The following is a 23,101-nucleotide window of genomic DNA, read 5'->3' on the forward strand; positions in this document are numbered from 1 at the left end:
CGCATCGGTGGGTTTTGATAAGGTTGGAAAAATCAATTGTCCAAAATCTTTATAAATTTTTGAGACTCAGGTGTGGATTCTTATTAAATGGACCATGACCAACACATTTATAGAGCCGAAACTGCACAAAAAACACCCAAAAAGCCAAAAACCCCACAAAACACGTCCATCAAGACTACTCGAACAAGTTTCCTTACTGGTGTACAAACCTTGTCTGTTTCGGGTTCTCCAAACACATGAACTAAGATGCCCCTTGTCGTACTGGATCGTCCTGCAAGTTTCATAATCTACCACACCAAGGAACATTGGTTACAACTTACAACCTCAAATTCTGGGGCTAAAGTTTGTCCAATGTGAACATGACCCAGTTTTGATTAAATAATGATAAAAGGTCGAAGCTGAATATATACTCTCCAGTGGGCATAGAGAAACATTGTGCAGTCAAAGAATTTTCTTTCCCCTGCTCTAGCAGAAGCCAAAAAGTTCTTCTCCCATGAAAGCACCCTCTTAATGAGCTTCTATGTCATGCTTTGTGTCATACCAACTTTGATATTCGACACTTTGTTTTATGTTTCCTCAAAAGAGCGGGGGGAAAAAACGCTTCGTTTTATGTTATCCTCTCACTGAGGCCATCATATCTTGTTTTAACATGGTGTCAAGCTCGGACTAGATTTATTTTCCAACATATATCCTTCTCCGGAATTTCTCGGTGAGGGAAAATCTCGGTAGATTTTAGAAAAAGTAGTTTCTCTCGAAAAATCTCTGTAAATTTGAAAAAAATGTAAAAAAAAATAAAAATGAAAAATAAAAATATATTATTTTATATTTCTAAACACAAAAAATTATTTAACAAGAAGAATCAAGCTGCTCTCAATATTAAAAATTTGACATCAGAGTATTTATAACTGTAATAATGCCCTTTTGAAGCAACTATTTGTAAATTTGGCACAATCTTTTGGGGTTTTATAATCAATTATAGAAATTGTTTAGCTCATGGTGTCTTTGTCTTTCCACAGGCAGACTTCAGATTCCTCAAAAATAATTATGCATTTTGATAATCCTCAAATTCATTAAACTCAAACAAAACCAAAGTCAGAATAATAGCACCACAGTAAAAAATAGAACATGAAAATGAGAAGGGCCACCGTCCGGTGACCCCTTACTTCTTTTTCTTAAAAACAGAACATGAAAAAGAGATTGGAATCAAAATGTATTTGGAAACCCCATTCCTCCTGAATACTGACTTTCCCTCCCAAATCAAGTCTAGATCCCTAAGATCAGACTCAGAGAGAGAGAGAGGAACTTCAAGGGTGCGATTTGCAGAGGGACCAGGCAACGCTCAGGCCATGGAGATTTGCAGAAGGGTCTGACGATAAAGGTTGCAGAGGATGAGAAGCATGCCCTACCCGTTTGACAGCCTGCATTTGAGGTTAATTTGTTTTGAGCTTTTGCATAAGTAGGAAATAAATGTAAATCTGTTACATCCAACTACATTTGGGTTTAAAGGTTTATGAATAAACCCATATCGACCGTGCGTGGAGAGTAGTAATAACTCCATGCCTATTAAATGACTTCGCGCAAAAATAAAGGACCTTGAAACATAAGTTTCTTGCAATGAAAAAATGTGCGTTTCATTTTGGTCTTTTATCGTGATTTATTAGAAGGAAAATGATTACGTGTTTCTAAATACGCCTCATAATTTTTTAATTTTGCCTCATGTCCGAATTGGAAAATGCCTGACTTTTTTAGAACCTTTTTTACTTTTGCATGAGATGATTTCATGGATCTCACAAAGTTTGTGAACCTCATGTAACTTGAAATTTAAGTACCCTTATAAATATTGCACTAAGTTTGCATTTATATATATACACACCTGTGTGTGTGGCATTTGCGAGCTACCGTGTAAATCTTCTTTAAGTAACTAATTGTCAAAGAGGTTTGCAAAATTGTGACGACATTCGCATATTAATGCTTGTGAATGCCTTCGACATTTGCACTCTAGTCGATCTTAGCAAATAAGGTACTACATTAGCATATATAGTGCAATATTCACGAACTACCATATGAATCTCCTTTAAGTAAATTACGACATTCGCGAGCTACCATGTGAATCTCCTTTAAGTAAATTATCCTCAATGAGGCCCACAAATGTACGATGACATTTATATCTAATTTTTATGAATTTCCTTGACCTTCGCATTTTGTCATTACGAATTTGCTCTGTATATGCAAAAGTAATGAGTCATTTGCTGAATTTTTGAGCATTCCCAAATTTGAGGAATGACTTGCCAACGAATTTTCTTAGTTTTTGTGAATATTTGTATGAGCATTAAATGCGACGATCGTCAATATAAAAGTGATAGTTTGCATTCCATGAATATTTTTTAATAAACTAGTGTTTTTTTGTGGTCCCAAACATTTTTCTCCTAGCAAAATTCTCTGGCAACTATTTTCAACGATTCATCGGTGGTGACACTTCCTAGATGACTTTTTTGGAATCATCAATGATGAGTTTTTTCGATAAACGCATCTTTAATAGTTGAATCATTTATTTTTTGAAACAACGACATAAATCAATAAATAACTGAAACATTAGCATGAGTCAGTTATTTTGTGTAAGAATTACGTGGTTTTCAAGTTATCTTTGCATGTTTAATAGTGTATTATTTTTTTCTTTGTTTAAATCATTTGATAGTGAGTGCCTATTTGTTGCTTTATTTCTTGAACGATTGATATGTCTCTATCATCGAATTTAGTTGTTTATTTGTTGTGTATCTTTTATTATAAACATAAATGAAAACACTTGCAATGTTTTTGACTTTTTTTTCATTTTCAATAGCTTATTCTATTTGGTTTTTTTAATGTTTTTCAATAGCCAAATTCATGTATTTGTTGCCCGCTTGCTTACCTTTATTCATCGCACGAGAATCTATTGAACGAGAACCTATTCAACTACGTCTCATTAGTGTAAAAATATAAAACAGTTTCACTGCCTAACAAATGCTCATATAGCTTATACAACAAACCAAGTGTTTGGCTTCTCAATTACCATTTGTGCATCATTTTCCTCTGTCATTATTTGTCCAATATCATTGGTGTCTTGATTTGACTCAACCAACATAGTATAGTCATCATAATCAATGTCATATGATTGTCCACTGTCAACGTGATCGTTGGTACCAATAATTAAATGTTCGATTGCACAAACTAAATCAAAATTTGTTATCAACATTCTTGCATTTTCAACTTTCAAGATTAATCATAAAAATAACACATCCATTATCATACCTATATTTCAAACATACATTACAAAGTCTAGCAACTTATACATAGTTATGTCATTCGCCCTCGAAGGTCGCATGTCATTCAAATTACAGTGATGAAGATCAATAGCACTGGTTTACCCACATTGTTCCATATTCTCTACAGTGATACTTTGATCATGCACATCAATTGTTTGTGAAGTTCTTCATTGCATGCATGTAAAACATTTATATCCGTAATTGGTTCAGGTAATTGCATGCCCTCTGCGTGTCTGAGTTCAATGTTTAGGACATTAATATTGCCAATTGTTTTAAATAGTTAAATGTTTGCCAAAAGATTGAGCTGAATAGATGGTGACTAAGATATATGCACATCCTCTATAGGATTTTCATTATTTCATTCATCAACAACTTCATGTACATCAATTCTAATTGTTTCTTGTTTAACTTTGCGAGCAACTAAGTAAATGTCGCTGCTAAATAACATCAACTCTACATCATCATCGTCCAAAACATCTATTCATATATCTTGGCTACCTACTTTAGGAGAATAATTATATCGAAGGCTTAATAACTCTTTTGCATATTCAATTTTTTGAAACATCAAAGCCATAAATTCTTTAAAGCTATTATTTTTTTTAGGCAGTATAGATCTTCAAATAGGGTGATCAGTATTATAGTAATGTACATTAACTATTTCATAGGTCATCATTAATTGCCTATAGCAACCACACAATATATGATTCATATACCCTTCATACATTCAATTAACAAAACTAACTACCCACAATGACCCCTAACCCTGATTCAATGCTTGTGCACAATCAACCCAACCCAATCACACTAATTGAATGCTTGTGCGCAATCAACCCTAGCTTCATTAGACCACGACAAAACCATAAATATTAAATAAAGGACAAGCAAACGAACAAACATCATCTAAAATATGAACAAATATATATGAAAAAAAATCTAAACGGTAAATTTGATACCAAATATTAAATAAAACACAAAAAACACAAAAAACATACATAAAACATCCACAACAACAACCAAACAAACATACTATAAGGCTATTAAATGCTTATATCTACAAAAAAAAGAAAAAAGTTTGGAATGAAATAAAACAATATGCCTATATATTATTTGTATGAAACTCACCTTTCGACTTAACCGGAGAAGTCAATGAGAAGGATACTACAACCTCATTGAAATGGAGCAAAAAGATTTTTCGAAAATCACAGCAAGGAGGGAGTGAAAAGGGTTAGGGGTTCTACAGAAAAACGGCTTAGGGTTATTTCTAGAAACAATAAAAAAATGAAAAAACAACAACTTTATATATGATTCAGCAAGCATGCAAATGTATGTAAATTCGCATGATAAAAATTTTTGCTTGTCAACACAAATTTGCGGATCTCATTGAAGAGAATTTAGTTCAGGAAAATTCGCAAGCACTTATAGCGAAGGTCGTAAATTATTTGCAATCTTCATATAAGAGTGTAAAGGTTGAGGACATTCACAAAAATTATATGTGAATGTCATCACAAGTTTGCGAACCTCCTTGAGGATCATTTACTTTAAAGAGATTCGCATGGTAGCTCGCAAATGTCGTACTATATATGCGAAAGTAGTATCTTATTTGCGAAGATCAATCAGAGTACGAAGGTCAAGGATATTGACAAACATTAGTATGTGAATGTCATTACACATTTGCAAACCTTCTTGAAGATCAATTACTTAAATGAGATTCACACATCGTCTCCCGAATGTCATCTATATATATGAATTTCATACGGTATTTGTGAATGTATGCAAATTTCAATTACAAAAGGTTCAAAAATTTGGTTATGCAAACTTCGTGTAGTCCGCAAAGTCATCGTGCAAATATACTTTTTAGTAAGCGGTTGCAAGATCAAGACAACCTACCTATATATATCACGCAAACCTCTGGAGGTTTGCTTGTGCAAAATGTAAAAATGTCCTAAAAAAGTCAGGACATGAAACAAATTTCAAAACTTATAAGGCATTTCAAGAAACATGTCATTTCGGTGTGCTTTGCCATCATTTTCCATTTATTAAAAAACTCATGAAAAAAAACATGAGATTTTAAAGAGGTATTTTTCTTTAAATGTCACATTTTAAATAGGAAAGTTGCGACAATCATATTGTTTGCATTTTTTTTATGAGAAAATGAAAATCTCACCAAGATTTGTGTCTATGTTTTCTAAGCATACAACTCAGAGAGAGAGAGAGAGAGTAATGATAAACGAAATACTAACACCTTGTTGTTTGAAGTTTAAACTCAATCAGGAATACCACTGAAAGTCCGAAAACTTGGAATATTGTTACGAAGTACTCACGGGCTAGCCCCAAAGATGATTGGCATAGTGAGATGGGGCCTAGGCCGCTAAACAGGCGGTATAGGTTCAAATCATATGAGCGTCAGCCCTTGTGCAAGCCGAAGCATGGTGACTCCCTGAGGGCAAGAAGTAAGCCCACGGAGTTTCATGCTGCAAAGACTGACGGTAAATATGACAGACAGAGCGATTTTTCCATATAAATATAAAAAAAATACTCATGGGCCAAGACAATCATAATAACATTGTGAGACTTCCAGAATCTTACCTATTTTTAATGTCACATGATATGTATGTATAAACTTAAAATTGCACCTATTCTCAATATCTATCATTTTTTTTTTAAATTATTCATTCCAGTTTGCTTTATGTTTCTAATGTTATATCCCACATTAAGTCCCCATATTTTTCCCCCAAAAATGAATTTGTCGCAATATTCTCTTTGGACCCAAAAAACTGGTAAGCAAGAGATTTGTAACCATGGTAAACCTTCACTAGCTTCGTAGAGAAATGGAGATATGCAACATCAGGCATTTAACCAAAAAAAAAGCTCTTTCACTGTCTCTCTCTCCACAAACCTTTTCGATTGCACTCACCTAATAAAGGGAGACCTCTCGGTGTAAAGTCCTCGATGATTTTGAGGTGATATTATGCAAAGTGTTGTTGTGAATGAAAATTTCTTGTTGATTCGCAAACTTTTCATGTTGTACCTTTGTAGATATACGAAGTTGGAAATCGCATAAGCTTAATCTAAATAGCAATTGAGGAAAATCCGTGATGAATTAACCTTTGAAATTTTAAGTGTAAGTTTATTATATGTACATTTGGGTTGTCCCCAAATTTGAGACCTAAACGATGGAAAACCCTCGTCAGTGCATGTGATTTATGGGAGACCGCTTAGCAATTTAACGAGGGCTTATACGAGAGCCATTTCGTAAGAAGAGAAATTTTTTCTCTTGGATAGGGTTGGATAGATAATGGTATTGAAAATTTAAAACCGAAATAAGGTATATGACGTAGTTAATTTTAATCTTAAGAAAATAAATTATAAAACTTTCTTCTTTTTTTTGAGATAAGTAGTCAAGGGTCGACCAAGTCCTTGGTCGACCACTTGGAACTACACCGGGATGATTTTGGCCATGAGACCAGCTGGTCAAGTTGACCAGTTGGGATAATGGCAGTTTGGATATTTGTGTGGGCCGAATTCATGAGGGTGGGCCACGGTTGGCCCAGCCCACCATCAGCGTGACCTCACAATGAGGCATGAAGTCTCATTATGAGGGTTGGGCACCCTCCAAGGCAAGGGCTTAGGATGGCGCCCCAAGGGATTTCGAAAATCCTGTTCTCTCATTTTCTTCAAGAAGGCAATTATGAGGGTGGTGACGCCTCATTGGGTGCATGGGGCGGCAGCCCCATGGCACCCTTGCAATTTGTAAAGAACATTTCAAATCCCTTTTTCCTAGTGGAAGAGCTGGGCGGCTGTGGGAAGTCGTGACCCACTCCCAGCCCTTCATCCTAATAAGTAAATCCTAATCGTCCATTCAGCCCACCTACCTACTTAAACCTCTTTGAAAAAAACGAGAAGCCCAAAGGGCGGTTGTTTTTAGACTCTCTCTCTCTCTCTCCCATTCTCAGTCTTCTCCTCCCTTAGCCATGTGGTGTGGCTCAGCCACCATTGGCGTGGAGCTTTTGCAACCTAACCCACCTCTTCCGAACATTCAAGGTGCAAAGTTAAACAAGAAGTTGGAGGATGCATAGTTAAACATCAGGTGATAGTCCCAAGTAATATACAAGACATGGTTGAAAGTGATGTACAAGAATAGAATGATGAAAATCTTGTGGATAATATCCATCTATCACAGCCACCTGCTATTGAGCTCACTTCTCACATAAACATTCTATTGTTCCCAATATTTAATGATGAGAGAATCATTGTAAATAATATGAAACTACTTGGGCAAACTAGTATAGGTGATCTTTATCGTCGGATGTTATATGACACCCAAGCTTCCAATGCAGATAGCAAATCTAGGTAAAGGTTGACGGTCATTCTAATTTATGCTTGAACTAGATGTACTACTTTTTTGGTTAATCTTGAAAGTTGAAAACACAAAAATATTGCATTTTTTAAAACAAAGAAAACATAGATAAGATGAGTTTTTATTTATTTTATGTAGTCGATCAATCATTTTGCGCTATCAGTGATGACAATGTAGAATCTGCTGATAGCAATTATTCTAAGTATACTATGTAGAACTGCACAACTACCTTAACACTTATTTATGTTGCAGATTTTGATTCCTATAAATTGAAGCAATTATCACTTGGTTCTTTGAGAGATGAATATGAAAGCAAAGGAGTTAAGGTTGTAGAATGCCATAGATACGGTACACAATGTTATTACCTATTCAATATTGTACTTCTTTTGTTCAAGTACTCATTTGATTTAATGTTGTGTTGCAGGTTCATTTTTTTTAGTAAGGGTTGATTATGATATTTACACAGAATGGTCGACTACTATTGTGCAAGACATTCCTAAGCAATCAAACTAGTAATTATTTTTTTACATGTTTATTAATTCATTTTATACATATTTATTCACTTGGTATTTTAATGTTACAGGTATGATTGTCAAATATATATTTTTTTATATGCAATACTTGAGATTAGGTGAACCATTAAATTTCACATAAGTATACTATGTTGTTGATCATGTTTTATTTTTTTTATGATATTTGTCACACATTTACTGAATGACCTTTTTTCAGGATCATGCAACTGCAATTAGGCGTCGAATGATAAAGTTATATAAACGTGAAAGAAAGATCATTTGTGAGGAGTGAAAGAAAATGAGGGTTGAGCTTGTGGCAATGAATGTTGATGAAGAGTCTAAGTCTGATAATACACTTGTGTTTGTGGATGTAAAGATGACAATTGAGGTATCGAATGGCAATAAGAGTTTATAAAAGCTTTGGACACTCATGGGTACTGTTTGTTGATGGTTGTGTATATAATAACTTTATAATTTTGACAAAATTAATAATGAACAAATTTTATGAAATTTATATTTATTGTGAATGTTTTGTATTGACTAAATTTTATGTAAATGACTATGCAAATTTTAAACTATAAATGTGAACAGGGTATTATGTATTGACTATGGATATAAAAAAGTACATATAAATTTTTAAATTTATGTGGATGACTATGCAGATTTTTTACCATGAATGTGGATGACTATGCGAATTTTTGTTGGAAAGTTCGTACGTACCTTGAGAATTTTTTTTCTGATTTAAAAAGAATGAACAAAAATTCACCAAAATATTCGATTAAATGTCATTGGAAGACTGCCAAAAAATTAGGGACCACAAGAAACCTAGGGTTCTTGTGTGCTAATATTTTGGTTGCAAAAATAAGAGTATGATATTTCAAAATTTCATAAAAATTCATGTGATACTCCTTCAGAATTTTGCAAGGTATGAACTTTCAATACTTAAACGGATTTTTGCAACGTGTCTTGTGATACTCGTTCACAATTTCATAATGATCACACTTTATGATTTTTGCAGGTGCGTGCAAAACTCGTCTTAAGTTTTGCAATTTTTTTGAAATTTCGCAATATCACAATATCTGATGCGATTTTGTTCACAAGTTTCATGAGTATATTACTTTAACGTCCTGATGCATGAAAATTGAAAATTCACATTTGCAAGGGGTAAAAGCATCCAAAAAAATTGAAAACCTGAAGTAATGTCCATTCGACGAATTTGGTAAATTGTGGAGTGACTTTAGAAACACATCATTTTTGTCGTACAATACGGTCATTTTTCATTTCTCAAATTTATCTGATAAAATCTCAACTAATACAAGCAAATTTGATATAAAAACAATATTATGATTTAAAATCATTTAAAAGAGCAAACAAAAAAATTTCTGCAAAAAAAAAAAACATTTTTTGTGGTACTTTCATATTAACAGTAAAATGACGATATTTTCAATACATTGAGGTTTAATTCAGCATGAAAGCCATGAAGGTCATTGCCTGGACGGACCTAGCGGGCTCGAGTGGAGTCCAGGGACCTGAGAAGTTGATCCACTCTATTAGGATGAACCAAAGTACCGAATGGCAGGTGAACGTGATTGGACAAAGAATGGCTGAGACCAGAGGGCCACACCCAGTGCAGCCCTGTGTTTCGAGTGCTGGGGAGAAGCAGACAGGAGCCAGCCTAGGCTAACTTTTTTTTCAAAAAAGAAAAAGTGGCTGCCACACACTTGACAATCTTATGGAATCCAGGTTTGATGGATATTCAAAACTGATTACATGAAAAAATTGGATTTAGCATGAACTTTTCATCATCTGAATCCATATCCGTGTAACCAAATTACCTGGGTGTAGCATTTGGCCATATCCAACCCGAATACAAACCATTTACATCCCTACTACATCTCAGATTCTCAATCCCATTTTATTGTCACCTACCAACTTAGTGCAAGCTGCTTTGTATGACTGCAGAATCAGAGTTTCAGATGAAATTCAGGGTGTAAACAGATCGGACAAGACTATCATGGTTGATACGAATCCACTTATTCATCTGGGTCTGCAGGGCCTGCAGGGTACTGCTGGCATGAGAGAGAGAGAGAGACTTGGAAGCTCTGAACTTTTTCCTCCAGGGAGTTCACATCTGTAGCTACTAATATCCATCCATTTCCCTGACTCAAAAATGTGGAAATTCCCACACAGAATCTTTCATCTTTTAGAAGGGCAAATGGAATAAAGAATGAACGTCTTGAATTTATACAGAATGAATGAACTTGCAACAAACATCTCCCCACCAAGGCAAAAATCTGGCTCACGCAACCATCACATGGATGCTCATCCCTTGGGTTGTGCCACCAAGTAGCATGCTGATTGGGCACTAGATGACGCATTCAAATATCAGTGATGACTGAGTCTGTGTTTTCAGGGATCATGCAAAGCATCCCATGACCATCTTTGTGTTCCAAAGGATAGAGTGCTGCACCTTTAACATATTTTTGATGCTCAACTGCTGCCCGCCTTAATCCAGAAAATTTCGGGCTCTCGGTAGACCTTTTGGTGATCGAACATGCTGCAAGGTGATCACCCCTGCTCACGCCGTTGTTCCTGTTTGAGGCAGACTTTGCGTAAACATAAGCTGTTGGAGTGGATGGTGCATAGGCCTGACTTATGTTCAAGCAGTAGCAACTTACCCCAACATCTTCTCTGAAGAAACTCGTGCAACATGCAAAGTATCTCGACTAGGAACCCAATGAACGACGCGATTGAAGTCTGCTCTCATTGGAGAGTGAATTTTGACAAGCTTAGATGAAACATCATATACATAATTTTAGATTCCCAACTACAATGGAAAAATTAGCTGAAGCAACAAGTTTGAAGAGATTAAAATAGTTTAAGAGGCAGAACTTACTCCTAGGCACTCCATCATTTGATAGTATGCTCTTCCCTGCAACGTAGTGTGGCCCTGTCTGGACTCCGAGAAGTACCTGGTCCTGAAAGAGGAAAAAAAAAACAGAGCAAACAGCAACCCGAACCGTTAGTCTGACAAACAAGCAAATGGAGTAGACTGAAAATCATGTTGATGGACACGGAAAGCCCAGACAAAGTCCTATAGGCCATCCACACAACTGGAATTAAGCCACCCAAGACACAAGGAAGCTGGGAAGGTTGACTTGACCCAAATAGGATGAAACAGGCACAGGTACTCAGAGCCAAGTCAATATACCAAGTAGATAACTTGAAAAAGAAAGTATGACATCGTACCATTCTTTATATCCTGGATCCACAGTAAAGCCATACATGTCCACAGAGTCGCAGACAGAGAGAGCAAATTCAAGTGCTTTGAGACCTGTTCCTTTGGCAGATGAACCAAAGGATGCACCCAACATGAGATATACAGGATTTTGAATAGGAACCTCCTGCAGAGATCATATAGAGAAGTGTAAGACGGAGATACAGGCTGGATGAACTAAACATTTTCTGAAATTTCAATATGAAAAGTTACATTAAAAAAGCATGTCAAGCTTTGTAGAACACACAACCTCAATTAACACTACTTCGACAACTTTTCTCTGCTATTAGCATGCATTTTTACCGAAAATTCATGTAAAACATATGGCAGGTAAATAGCAAGAGTAAAAACATCAACTGCACAAACATGGATGCAAGCAATCAATTAAAAAGATTCATTTGTTTGGGAAAGAGCAAAAATATGATGTAATTAGAAATTATTTATGTAGGTGAATGTTATATGGATGTCGGTTTTTGATATTTCACACCTTAGAATTTGGTGTTAAGAATATAATGAATTGAACTGTTCTCATTTATGGTCTATGAATATGCCAAAAGCATTCAAACGCATCCACCACAGAAAAATGCACAACCTCTACCAAAGATAATATAATGAAGAAAAATGTGTACACACCCGAATCATTTTGCTCATGATATCATGGATTGTAGTTTTGATGATCAACACCTCCTTCCCCGTCCCTGGGTAAAGAAAAACTTTAGCACGTCTACAACTGAACAATAAAGTTCTTCAAAAAGTTTTCTAAGTGACCAAACCATCTAATTCTGCAACTTTGTCAAGGGCCTTTGCAGATCCACGATTGAGAAGCCGAAATGTCCTTTTGCTACCCACGTACCTTGTATAATTCTGTTGCATAATGATGACAAGCCACCAAATCAAAAGGCAGGAAGAAACAATAATTAATGCCAATGAATCAAGAAGAAAGCATGCAGACCTGGATTGGAGCCCCGTTCTCACGAACAATGGCATCATAGCCATCAATCTCTTCTCCAAAGCTCGTTTGCAGAAGATCGCCTGAGTTACCAATAACAGCACAATGGCCAAATTGACGGGGCACAAAAGGTGGTGTTTCTGGAAGCACCAAAGCAAGTTTTTCCATGCATAGTGTCTTATTCTCACATTTGTTTCTGTAAATAAAATTATATCAAAACGATAAAGGTCAGCTACCAATCAGAAAAGTAAACCTGAAAAGAAACTGAGTATATTGCATCTGGCAATTCAACTCAAATTCAAACAAATATTTGAAGTATGATACAGAAAGATCTTGGTTAATTTACACTTGGTGGTAACACCAAGATAATGTTTGCAACTTTGCATTAATCTGCCTAGCTTTGTGGTTAACTGGAAATATCCTAATTGACAAAGAAGGTACCTTTTGATATGGAGTTCTATAAGTAACTCTAATTCAAAAACTTATTGTAAACTATGTCACATAGGTGCGGGTGCGGGTGCGAGTGCGGATGCGGATGCGAGTGCAGGTACGGCGATGCGGCACTTTAAAAAAACTTGGGCACCAGGGGTGCGGGGAGGATATATATATATATATATATATATATATATATATATATATATATATATATATATATATATATATATATATATATATATAACAGTTTTAAGTTAACACTACGTGTATTTGTGTGCATTTATGTATTTATATATATAATATAGATAAAAATGGACTTGATTAGGGTTAACTGAATCTACTTTTGGATAGAAATGGACCTGTGGTTGACTTCACCTAACACAAAGGAAGCTGTGTCCAAGTGTCGCACCCGCCCGGGTGCGGGTGTGGTGCCATGTTAGAAGAGTTCGTGTGACATAGATTGTAAAGGATAATAAGATATAAGTGCCCTTGAAATACCATCTATGGAATCTAAAGTAGGTGTTGCATTGGTCACAAATATTACTAAAAAACATGTATTCATTAAGACGAGAAGCATCATATTCGAAGATTCTTGGCTTTGTAGCTGATTTATTGCTAGGTTGATTCCTTACATCTCCTTAGATGTTATGCCATTATTCTAGCCTTTTTCACCTCCAGTTAATGCAGACTACTAGTCTTCCAGAGTTACTAACGGTAGAAACCAACATCAATCATGAATGCTTACAGAAGAATGCCTTTGTTGATTCTACGCCATGCATACTCCTCCCATCCATTTGGAAAAGCATCAATGAACTCCTTGGTGAGTAGAGTGGTGCTATTGCGTACCTGCATCAATATCATGTTTGAATCAAGCAACTTGCACAATAATAATGAAAACCTTGACTAACCTTGGAGCCTAAAAATAGAACAAGGACAAGAGGAAAGAAGGAAGCATATGCATTAATAAATGCAATAAGTACTATGCTAAAGGGTATAATGATTAAGAAAAAAGCAAATGTAGCAAGCTATTACCTTAAAAGTTCCAAAGGTAATCCATGAGGATTCTCACATAAAATGTGTAAATGCACATTACTAGGAACAAAAATATCTATGAGCAAATAATTAATGCCAAGACAGAACTAGCATGAGCTATTTGTCCAAGATGATCGTGATGTTCTAATGATGCGAATTCCTTATTTTTATATCACGCTAGGTACTATAAAACAAAATTAGTGACACATAAAGACTGGCACCTATCGATCCAGCAGTGTTGCTAGGTGAGTACTAAATTAAAATACCAATAATCAGTGAGCAAACAAACAAATAAAAGACTGAAAAGATAATTAGAAAATGGAAAATCAATATAAAGCGCCTCACACTCTAAATGATAAACTGGCCTGTACACCAAAATACTCCAGCAAGAAGAAAGGATGCATCAAAGAAGAAAAGGGCTGAAAGGTGTGATTCCCAATGTGGGTCGTGGCCTGGGATCTCTTCTATTTATATTAACCTTTACAAAAATTACATGTACTAAAATACCCCTAGTTACACAAAACAAATAAAGATACAAGAGGTAATAAAAACAATAAGCAAATAAAATATAAACACAATAGAAACTGAACCATGATCCAAGAATCCAAGTTCCAAAGCCTAATGCTTCTTCATAAAGTGGTAGAGAAAGTCAAAAGTCATACATAACTGGATACTGCTAGTTTCCATGACAATGGATGATATCGATCAACAGAATCTCACCTGCTCCCATGTGGCTAATGCTTCACAAAGGTTGAACTCATATGACAGACCTTCAAGCTCTCCAGTATTAGGATCTTTCTGTTGAATTGTTAGCATTTTTATTAATAAAAAGGAAGCAAACCACAAAATTGCAACTAAAGAAAAGAAAATATTTTGGCAAAATAAGACATCAAACTAAAGGAACTAAAAACATACCCACTTGGGCAAGGTATCATGAGGGAAATGCATAATAACTTGACAGTAGTCCTTTCGTTCAGCTCGTAAGCCTAGTCCATTTGTACTCTGCACCAACCCAAACACCCAGATAAGATAATGAACTTTCAAAGGCATGATTTCTTTCAAACACATGGCAAAAAATGGCTCTACTTCACAACTAATAATCCAAAAGTTTTGCAAGGAAGAGCATCAAAATGTAACAAATAACAATGTATGGCGTCTAACTCCATCTACAGGGCTATGTGTGCATTTTTTTCCCCTTTCCCTTATTCAACAGCAAGCACAAGCCAAATTTAGCAACATGGTCACTTCACTGTAGTTAACCTGGCAATGCAACATTTCAGTCAAAGATCTCAAGAACATTATTTTAGCTACACTTGAAGCAGAGAATGATTGTATCAATCACACAAGCAGAACCAAATTGCAGACTTGGCCTCTCAAGAACTAAAAGTAGAACCTATCATTTTGAAAAGAAAACTTCCACAATTCAGGATCATTCAAAAAGGAAACTGACCTATCAGATAGTTGAGGAATGAAGTGAAATTGATTGAATGGAAGCTAGCATGCATAGCAATTTATGTAGGAGGCAATCCATGGTGCAACAGTGATATCCATTAGCAAACCTCACAGAGATGGGGGTAACCCCTGGTGGGATTCAAATCTGAGATCCCCTGGGCTAAAGAAGTGAGACTCCTGCTAATCAAGCTATGGTATTCAGGAATGCGTTCGAACAAATGAGCCATAACCACTCTACGCTAAAAAAAGGAAAGGACAAATTTATGAGCAAGAACTTGAATAGCTTGATGTCATATTTGCCATTTATTGTGCATAAAGACAGAGGATCAAACCGCTGCAAAGACAGAACTATATGATACTCCATGTGCTAAAAGCAGAAAAAAAATACTCAGAATGCTAATTTAAGCGCAAAATTCAACTAGGTCTTTGTCGGAACTCAACTTTAGTGCACATAAAGTTGAGAATGAAATCAACGAAACTGATGAGATCTAAATTATTATTTACCCACTAAAAAACAGGTAAATCATCCAAAAAGGCATAACGTTAATCTGTTGCCTCGGTGTGATATTTTCATTAACAAGTTCTCAAAAGTGATGATGAAAAGAATCTTACTACATAAGCAGAACCTGAACTGAAGGAAATAGCTAAAACACAAACAAACGAGGGCCAAACAACGAATCAAATACCCGAAAAATGCAAGTCGAGAACAGCACAATTAGCCACATTTCAGAATGACGAAACAATTGTTCAGAAAAACTCACCACGCACTTCTCGAAATGGACGTACAGGGATCTCAGAGATTCGATGTCCTCATCCGAGATCGCAAACTTCTGATCTAGCGAATGAGATCAAGAAAACACAAGATCTAGCTAATTAGAAACCAAAACGTAAGAGAAAAGCGCTAGAAGTTTGCGGAAGCAAAAGGATCGGTTTGCAGAGGAGAAAAGGGATTAGGGCGTACCGAATGTAGAGACTCCGGCCATGTAGATGAGAGTCGCGACGAACCCGGAGGCCGTCGCGAAGACAAGGCAGAACTGCAAGGTCCTCATCTCACCGGAAATGGCAAAGCCCGCCGGGAAAACGGAGGACGCGAGAAGCGACGTCGAGTGAAGAGTGAGAATTTCGCACTCCTTTGTCGCCACTCGCCACGGTGATGCGCTATTAATAGCGTCGGTGGGGCTCCATGCAGTCACGGATCTGGACTGGGAACCGGGATTTGTAATCTACTCCGTCCGGATCATTCAAATGCTCCAGTGCTAATCCAGATCTAAATGTCTAAAGACACGAATGAGCCTTGGGTATAGTTTGGTTACATAAAGGTCAATATATACCAAATTTTATATTTGGGTTGGATCAGTGCATGTCCAATCCATTCATATTTAGACTCGGATCACATCAGATGCAAGCAAACATGCTCTGTGAGTTTTTGTTTTTTCATCAATGAATTGGAGTCAAGATCTAATCATATTTCCATCTAGCTATTTGGCTGCAAAATTATTTTTTTATTGTTTTTTAACCCATATATAAGCAATCATACTCATCTAACACTTCAAATAAAAAAAGGTAAGACCATCCTCCCCGTGTGTGTCAGGCATCACTTAGCGTCGGAGTTTGGTGCAATTGCAAAGACTTAAGTACCCTTTCACGCCATTCTCGCCATGAAACGATGGTTCAAAAAAAAAACAAAAATGTCCATCTAGAAAAGGGAGAATGATCTTAACTCTTCAAAAAGTCCAAATGTTCCATTTTTGCCCTAAGTAGTAAACTCCTATGTTGCCAGCAGATCACTCTTTGACCACGTACCATCTGCTGTAACAGGAGCTTCCTTTGACGATGCACCATTTACCGTCATCTGTTGTCGCCGAAGCACCCTTTGCCGTCGTCTCGAGTCCAGGTTTCCACCTTGGTTTTTAGCTTGCGTTACAACACATTGCCGCCTTCTCGTTCCTGCCTTGTGTTACAAAACATTCTCGGGTTTGTTCCTACCTCATGGAGATAACTATAAATCGATCGACTAGTTCGATCATTGGTGGGCGTCATAGGAGCATTTGTCGGCCATCTCTTTTTACAGTCTTTTCTTCTTATTCATTTTCGTTAGGCAGTATAGAAAAAAACAATTATGCACAAATATTCCAACAAGTGTCATTAAGGCATCGTGAGTATCATTCCATGTCATCATGCTATTGTTGAAGAATGTATGTTGTCGTGAGTGCCATTAAGGCGTTGTTTTGTTATTGCAGGTGGATGTTGTCTTTTTGACGGTTGAAAAATTAAAGATATTTATAAGACGTTGGGACCTGTTGACAATAATGCTTGTTTACAGATGCGAGGAAGGGCCTCTACCCCATCCGGTATCGTCCATTCACTCATATATGCAATGTAACACAAATCGCGGTTGTAGTAACATACTACCGATTTGTGAGATATTATTTTGTTTGTTAATGTCGGTTTATAAGCTATTATGCTGAATTTTTGTATCGATTTGCAATATATTATGCGATATGTATATCGATTTGTAAGATATTATCGTGTCAATTTGTAAGTTATTATACTGAATTGTCGTATCGATTTGTAATATATTATATGATATGTATATCGATTTATAAGATATTATGTATTTTCTAGTATCGATTTGTAAGATATTTGTAGTATGATTTTAAAACGTGTACGTGCGGAAATACATTGTTGCGTTCTTGCGATGGCGATTTGCATATTCAAATCGCTGCTCATTTAGCAATTTCTATTGAAATTGCTTCACAGCGTCGTAGATATAATTAAATTGTTATCACGTGAATCGCTATCATCAACACACATATACATTAAATCATTTCTTTTATTGGCATGATAAATAACAACTCAATGCATAATATAAGCAAATAACAAATCGTTGTTGCTTTTATACTGTGATTCACTCAACCGTTTCTTTGACTTGCTTAACCTTATCGGTGCTGTTGTTATATGCATCTTGAATAAATCGTAGTAAATGTATGCATTGGCTAACGCAAATTGATATTTTGCTTATGACAGTGGTGAACTTATCATCTGGTTGCAATGAAGATGATGTATCTCAATCATTGAAAAGTTATGAAGAAGTGAACATTTGTACTAATGACGCACCTGAAGAAGTGAACATGTGCACTAATGATGCACATGATAAGAAGGGTGCAGGCATTAAATTCACTCTTGACTTGAATGTTCTAGCAGAAAAAATGCAATTCGATATTGAGGTAGATGATCATGACAATACACTTGATAAAGGTGCATGCACTGAGAATGTACATGATAGTACACTTGACTCTGTTCTCGTAGAAGGAATGCAATTTAATAATGAGGAAGCTGTATATAAATTTTACAATGATTATGTCTTAAAACTTGGCTTCAGTGTTAGAAGGTATTCTTGGTTAAAAAATGCACAAGGTGTCATGGTGAGAAAGACATGTTTATTCTAAGGAAGGTTGAAAGAAGTCAAGTGAAAATCCAACAAGGAGCAAGCCAGATTCAAGATATGGATGTCCACCGAGAATGGCGTTAAGAAGACTTTCGAATGAGAAATATGTAATTCATACTTTAATCAGTGATCATAACCATGAATTAGTAGCTTCATTTATAACTCCTATATTAAGGTCATATCGTAAAGTAACTAAAACGCATACTGCAATTGCTGAAATAACTGATATCGCCAACATTGCACCAAGAAAGACATACAATTTATGCGCGCACAAGATGGTGGTCACGAGAATGTGCCATTTACACCTATGGATCTAAGAAACCACTTGAGAAGAAAGATGACAGATAAGATAAAGAATGGAGAAATATGTTCTTTGATTGATTACATACAGAAGAAAACAAGCAATGATCCTGGTTTCTTTAGTGCAATGCAACTGGATGAAGATGGATATGCTGTGAATATGTTTGAGGCAAATTCAAAGTCAAGAGTAGATTATGAATCTTGAATGATGTGCTTGTTTTTAATATGACAGTGAAAATTAATATTGAATAGTGGCCATTTGTGTAGTTTGTCGGAGTGAACCATCACTCATAGAGTTGTATATTAGGCATCGCTTTTTGTATGACCAGACCAAGGAAAGCTTTGAGTGGTTGTTCAGAGTATTTACACAGGCAATGAATGGGAAGCAACCTGAAGTTATACTTATAGATGGTGATCACACAATTACGGCTACAGTGTCTCATGTATGGCTAGATGTACATCATCGCCTATGTTTATGGCATATCTTTCAAATTGCAACAAAGAACATAGGACCCATATTTAATTAGAAGACAGAGTTTGACAAAAAGTTTATAAGGTATGTGATGTCCTTTTGAAGAAATTATAGTTTTGAAAAGATTTTTAAATGAAAGCAATATGAAAACTAAACATCAAATAATAAAAACCGGTTCTCACTAGTGGTATAGACTGGGTCGAACTCAGGGAATGGGAATACTTTGTATTCAAACAAGCAACTAAACTACTCTTTATTGCCAAAATAAAAAATTACAAGAAAAGTAAATCTAATTAACTATTACAACAAATAAATACCCTACGCAGAGGGCTTAAAATGGTTTTATTACAACCCAAATTTAAATTCCTAAATTCTAAAAGAAAGCAGAAAGTCTTCTTTGCTTGTTCTTCCGTGTCACTTATTCGCTTATGCTCTACTCCGTGCTATCCTGCACAAATCTAAAGAACACGAGCAACACAAGATAATAATAGAGACTACACTAAGCAAAATATACTAATTGAATGCTAAAACAATGAAAAATAATGTGAAAGAAATGAATTAGCAAATAAAACTAAACTCAACCTATAATGCTAATATATGTAAACTAACTACTAGCTACTAACATGAATGAATGTAAAGTAATATTACTAAACACCTAATTAACAATGCTAATTATTTCAAATCAACTAAGTAATCTAATTACAAAACAACTAACAACTAACTAATCCCTTAACTGATAGCTAACAGTTTAACAACATTGCATTAAAAATTTCCAGAAATCACCTAATAGTAAATCTTTGAATTGATCTAAGAATTCTATATGTAGCATTTCATTAAAAACTTAGTAACATTCAAATCACACTAGCTAGAATTTGAGACATTCAGCAAATTGAAATCCAAAGATCAACACTTAATCAACAGTAAATTTGAAATTCAATTTGATCCATAGATCAACATTTCATCAAACAGTTAATAGCTCTCGATATTCACAATAACCCTTGTCAGAAATCAAAGAACAGTAACCCTCGATTTTCAATGATTTTCAGCAATAAAATGTGGGATGCCAACGATTTCCAGCCCGAAATCAGTGAAAACACAATGCTCAGCCAGATCTCATTGGACCTCACCATAGCACAATAAACACACAATGCTCACCAGAAAACTTCAAATCAACATTCGTCGGATATCGGATTTTCGTTGAAGATCAGTGAAAGCACTCAGAAATTGATAACAGTTGACGGGAATTACTGATCAACTTTGAAATTAAAACTCGCCGAAAAAGCACAGTAATCATTGATTCAAAAATCAGTAATCTCAACATTCACATCAGATTCAGACATTTGATTGAATCAGTATTCATCAAAAATAAGGTAAACAACAAATACAAAACTCAGCTCAGTAGTGATTGGAACAACATCAATGTTGATCAAAAGCAAACCATGACAAAAATTTCAACAGCAGCCATCCTCCACCGGAAACAACAATAGCGTTAGAAATCCTCACTATAAATGTGAAGTTTCTGGCTTAAGCAGGGGATTCCAACAAGCTATCCATGGCAGATCCAGAGAATTCAAGTTTCTCGGCAATCTATGACAGATCTAGAGCTTTGATTAGTACCAAAAATCTTAATATCCAGATGATCAAAGTAACAAAATCACAAATCTGTCATCGTATTTCTGATTTCATTGTACGCGCACTGCAATGCTGAAGGAAAAACTTAAAAAAAAAAACAGACAGGAAGCAAAAACGAAATAAAACTAATGCACAAAATGAATCGACGAAGAACTATTCTAATTAAAAGGAAATATGCAGAAAGCCTAGATGATAATGCTAATGTTACATACGATAAATTCAAAATGTAACACGGAATTGGAATCACACATGCTATCTACTAATTTCAACAAATCAAATTAAAGAAACAGAAAAAGAAGAAGAAGAATAGAAGAAAAGGAGAAGAAGAAGAGAAAAGGATTTCTCACTCTTGATTTGGTTGAGAAGAGAGTTGGAATCCTCCTTCTTGCATCGCCGCCGGATTGCATCACTCCGCCGGAAAGAGGAAAGAGAAAAGAGGAGAAAAAGAGGGAGAAGGAGAAGAAGAGGAGTAAGAGGTGGAGAGGAAGGGGAAGAAGAGAAGGCAAACATGCAATTCGTGAAAGGCCCTTTTCTCAAACCCTACGTATGGGATTTAAAGAAAAAATTGTTTCATGAGAGTCCTATTCTTTTCTGAAAATTCCATTTAAAACCTCTCCTACAAAAAGTTATTTACAAAACACCTCATTTTGAAAAAATCTAAACTAACTCTATTTTAACTCTAATTTTTTTATTATTTTTAAAAACTAAAACTACTACATTAATGACAATCACTAAAATATACACTAAATTGCAAAATAAAACTAATTTTCAAGCATTTTCTATTTTTAATCATTTTAGCACATTTACTCAAAACTAGCATAAAATTGGGGTTTTAATACATTTTCTCATGAAATCATGCATATTTTAATATGAAATAAACCCTAAATATATGCATGATCAATGTGTACTTGAGAGCGTAGTCGAGGTGACCTTTATGTCTAATTAGGAGAAAATGATTCATATGTACGACCTTAAAGACTCTGTGTGGTTATAAAATTTATATGCAGACAAAGAGAAGTGGGCATTGGCATATGAAAGACAATACTTTTGTGTAGGTATGATAAGCATATAAAGAGTTGAATCTATGCATGTCACACTGAAGAAAACCTTGTATTCATGTTTAACAATGTTTCGCTTCATGAAACAATATGAATTATTTATAGACGGTCTTAGATAAAATGAGCTTGAACAAGATGTGAAATGCTTTAATACATGTCATGTAACTTTGGGCATGAAAATATTGATGCAACCTACAAATCTGTATATACTAATTGTATTTGAATGAATTAAGAAGAAGGTTATACAGGTCATGAATTACAACATAAAAGAAAGTGTGCAAACCGATAATATGCACAAATACCATATTGTATGAGAGGACAAAGAGCATCCCAAAAGGCAAGAAACACATGTTACATACAATATTGACAACGAAACAATTGAATGTATGTGCAAAATATATGAATTCAAAGGTATTTTATGTTGTCATGCATTAAAAGCACTTAATCAAGAGAAGATACATGAAATACCTGAGTCATATTTAATGCGAAGATGGACGAGACAAGCAAATATTGAACTGCTAGATACAGATAATATCAGTCAATCTGGTATTGATGGGAAGTGTCATATAGTCTCCCGTTACCAACAACTATGTAGGTCATTTTTATGCATATTGCAGATTTGGCATCGAAAAGTGAAGGAGCCTATGTATGCATGAGAAAAGTGTCAGGAGAGTTACTTGAAAACATGCAGTTAATTCACCATCAGTCTGTTGCAGCTCATGAAGACTAGTCCAAGAAAATGGAAGCAAACAACGGAGGTAAAAATCATGCTTTCCTTGACACTCATGAGAAGTTGCGCCGAAGCGTAAGCATCATCTTCAATAAGTCAAGAGTCAATATTATAGATTATGATAGAAAAATTCACCTAGCGAAGG

General features: G+C 35.5%; 1 protein-coding gene across 1 annotated transcript; it reads right to left on the minus strand.

The window, feature by feature from the left end:
- Positions 1-10,524: 10,524 nt before the first annotated feature.
- LOC149851199 (sialyltransferase-like protein 2) lies at positions 10,525-16,365 on the minus strand. The gene is made up of 12 exons (XM_090007945.1): positions 16,278-16,365; positions 16,078-16,151; positions 14,780-14,866; positions 14,585-14,662; positions 13,578-13,678; positions 12,401-12,593; positions 12,222-12,312; positions 12,082-12,146; positions 11,421-11,575; positions 11,068-11,149; positions 10,850-10,959; positions 10,525-10,763 (listed from the first exon to the last, which is right to left on the minus strand). Exons 1-12 carry the CDS (start codon positions 16,363-16,365, stop codon positions 10,550-10,552), a joined length of 1,338 nt encoding a protein of 445 aa, XP_089864071.1. The 3' UTR covers positions 10,525-10,549.
- Positions 16,366-23,101: the final 6,736 nt, after the last annotated feature.

Source organism: Nuphar pumila, chromosome 1, assembly GCF_984573655.1.
Source record: "Nuphar pumila chromosome 1, dmNupPumi1.hap1.1, whole genome shotgun sequence".
Lineage (NCBI taxonomy): Eukaryota > Viridiplantae > Streptophyta > Magnoliopsida > Nymphaeales > Nymphaeaceae > Nuphar > Nuphar pumila.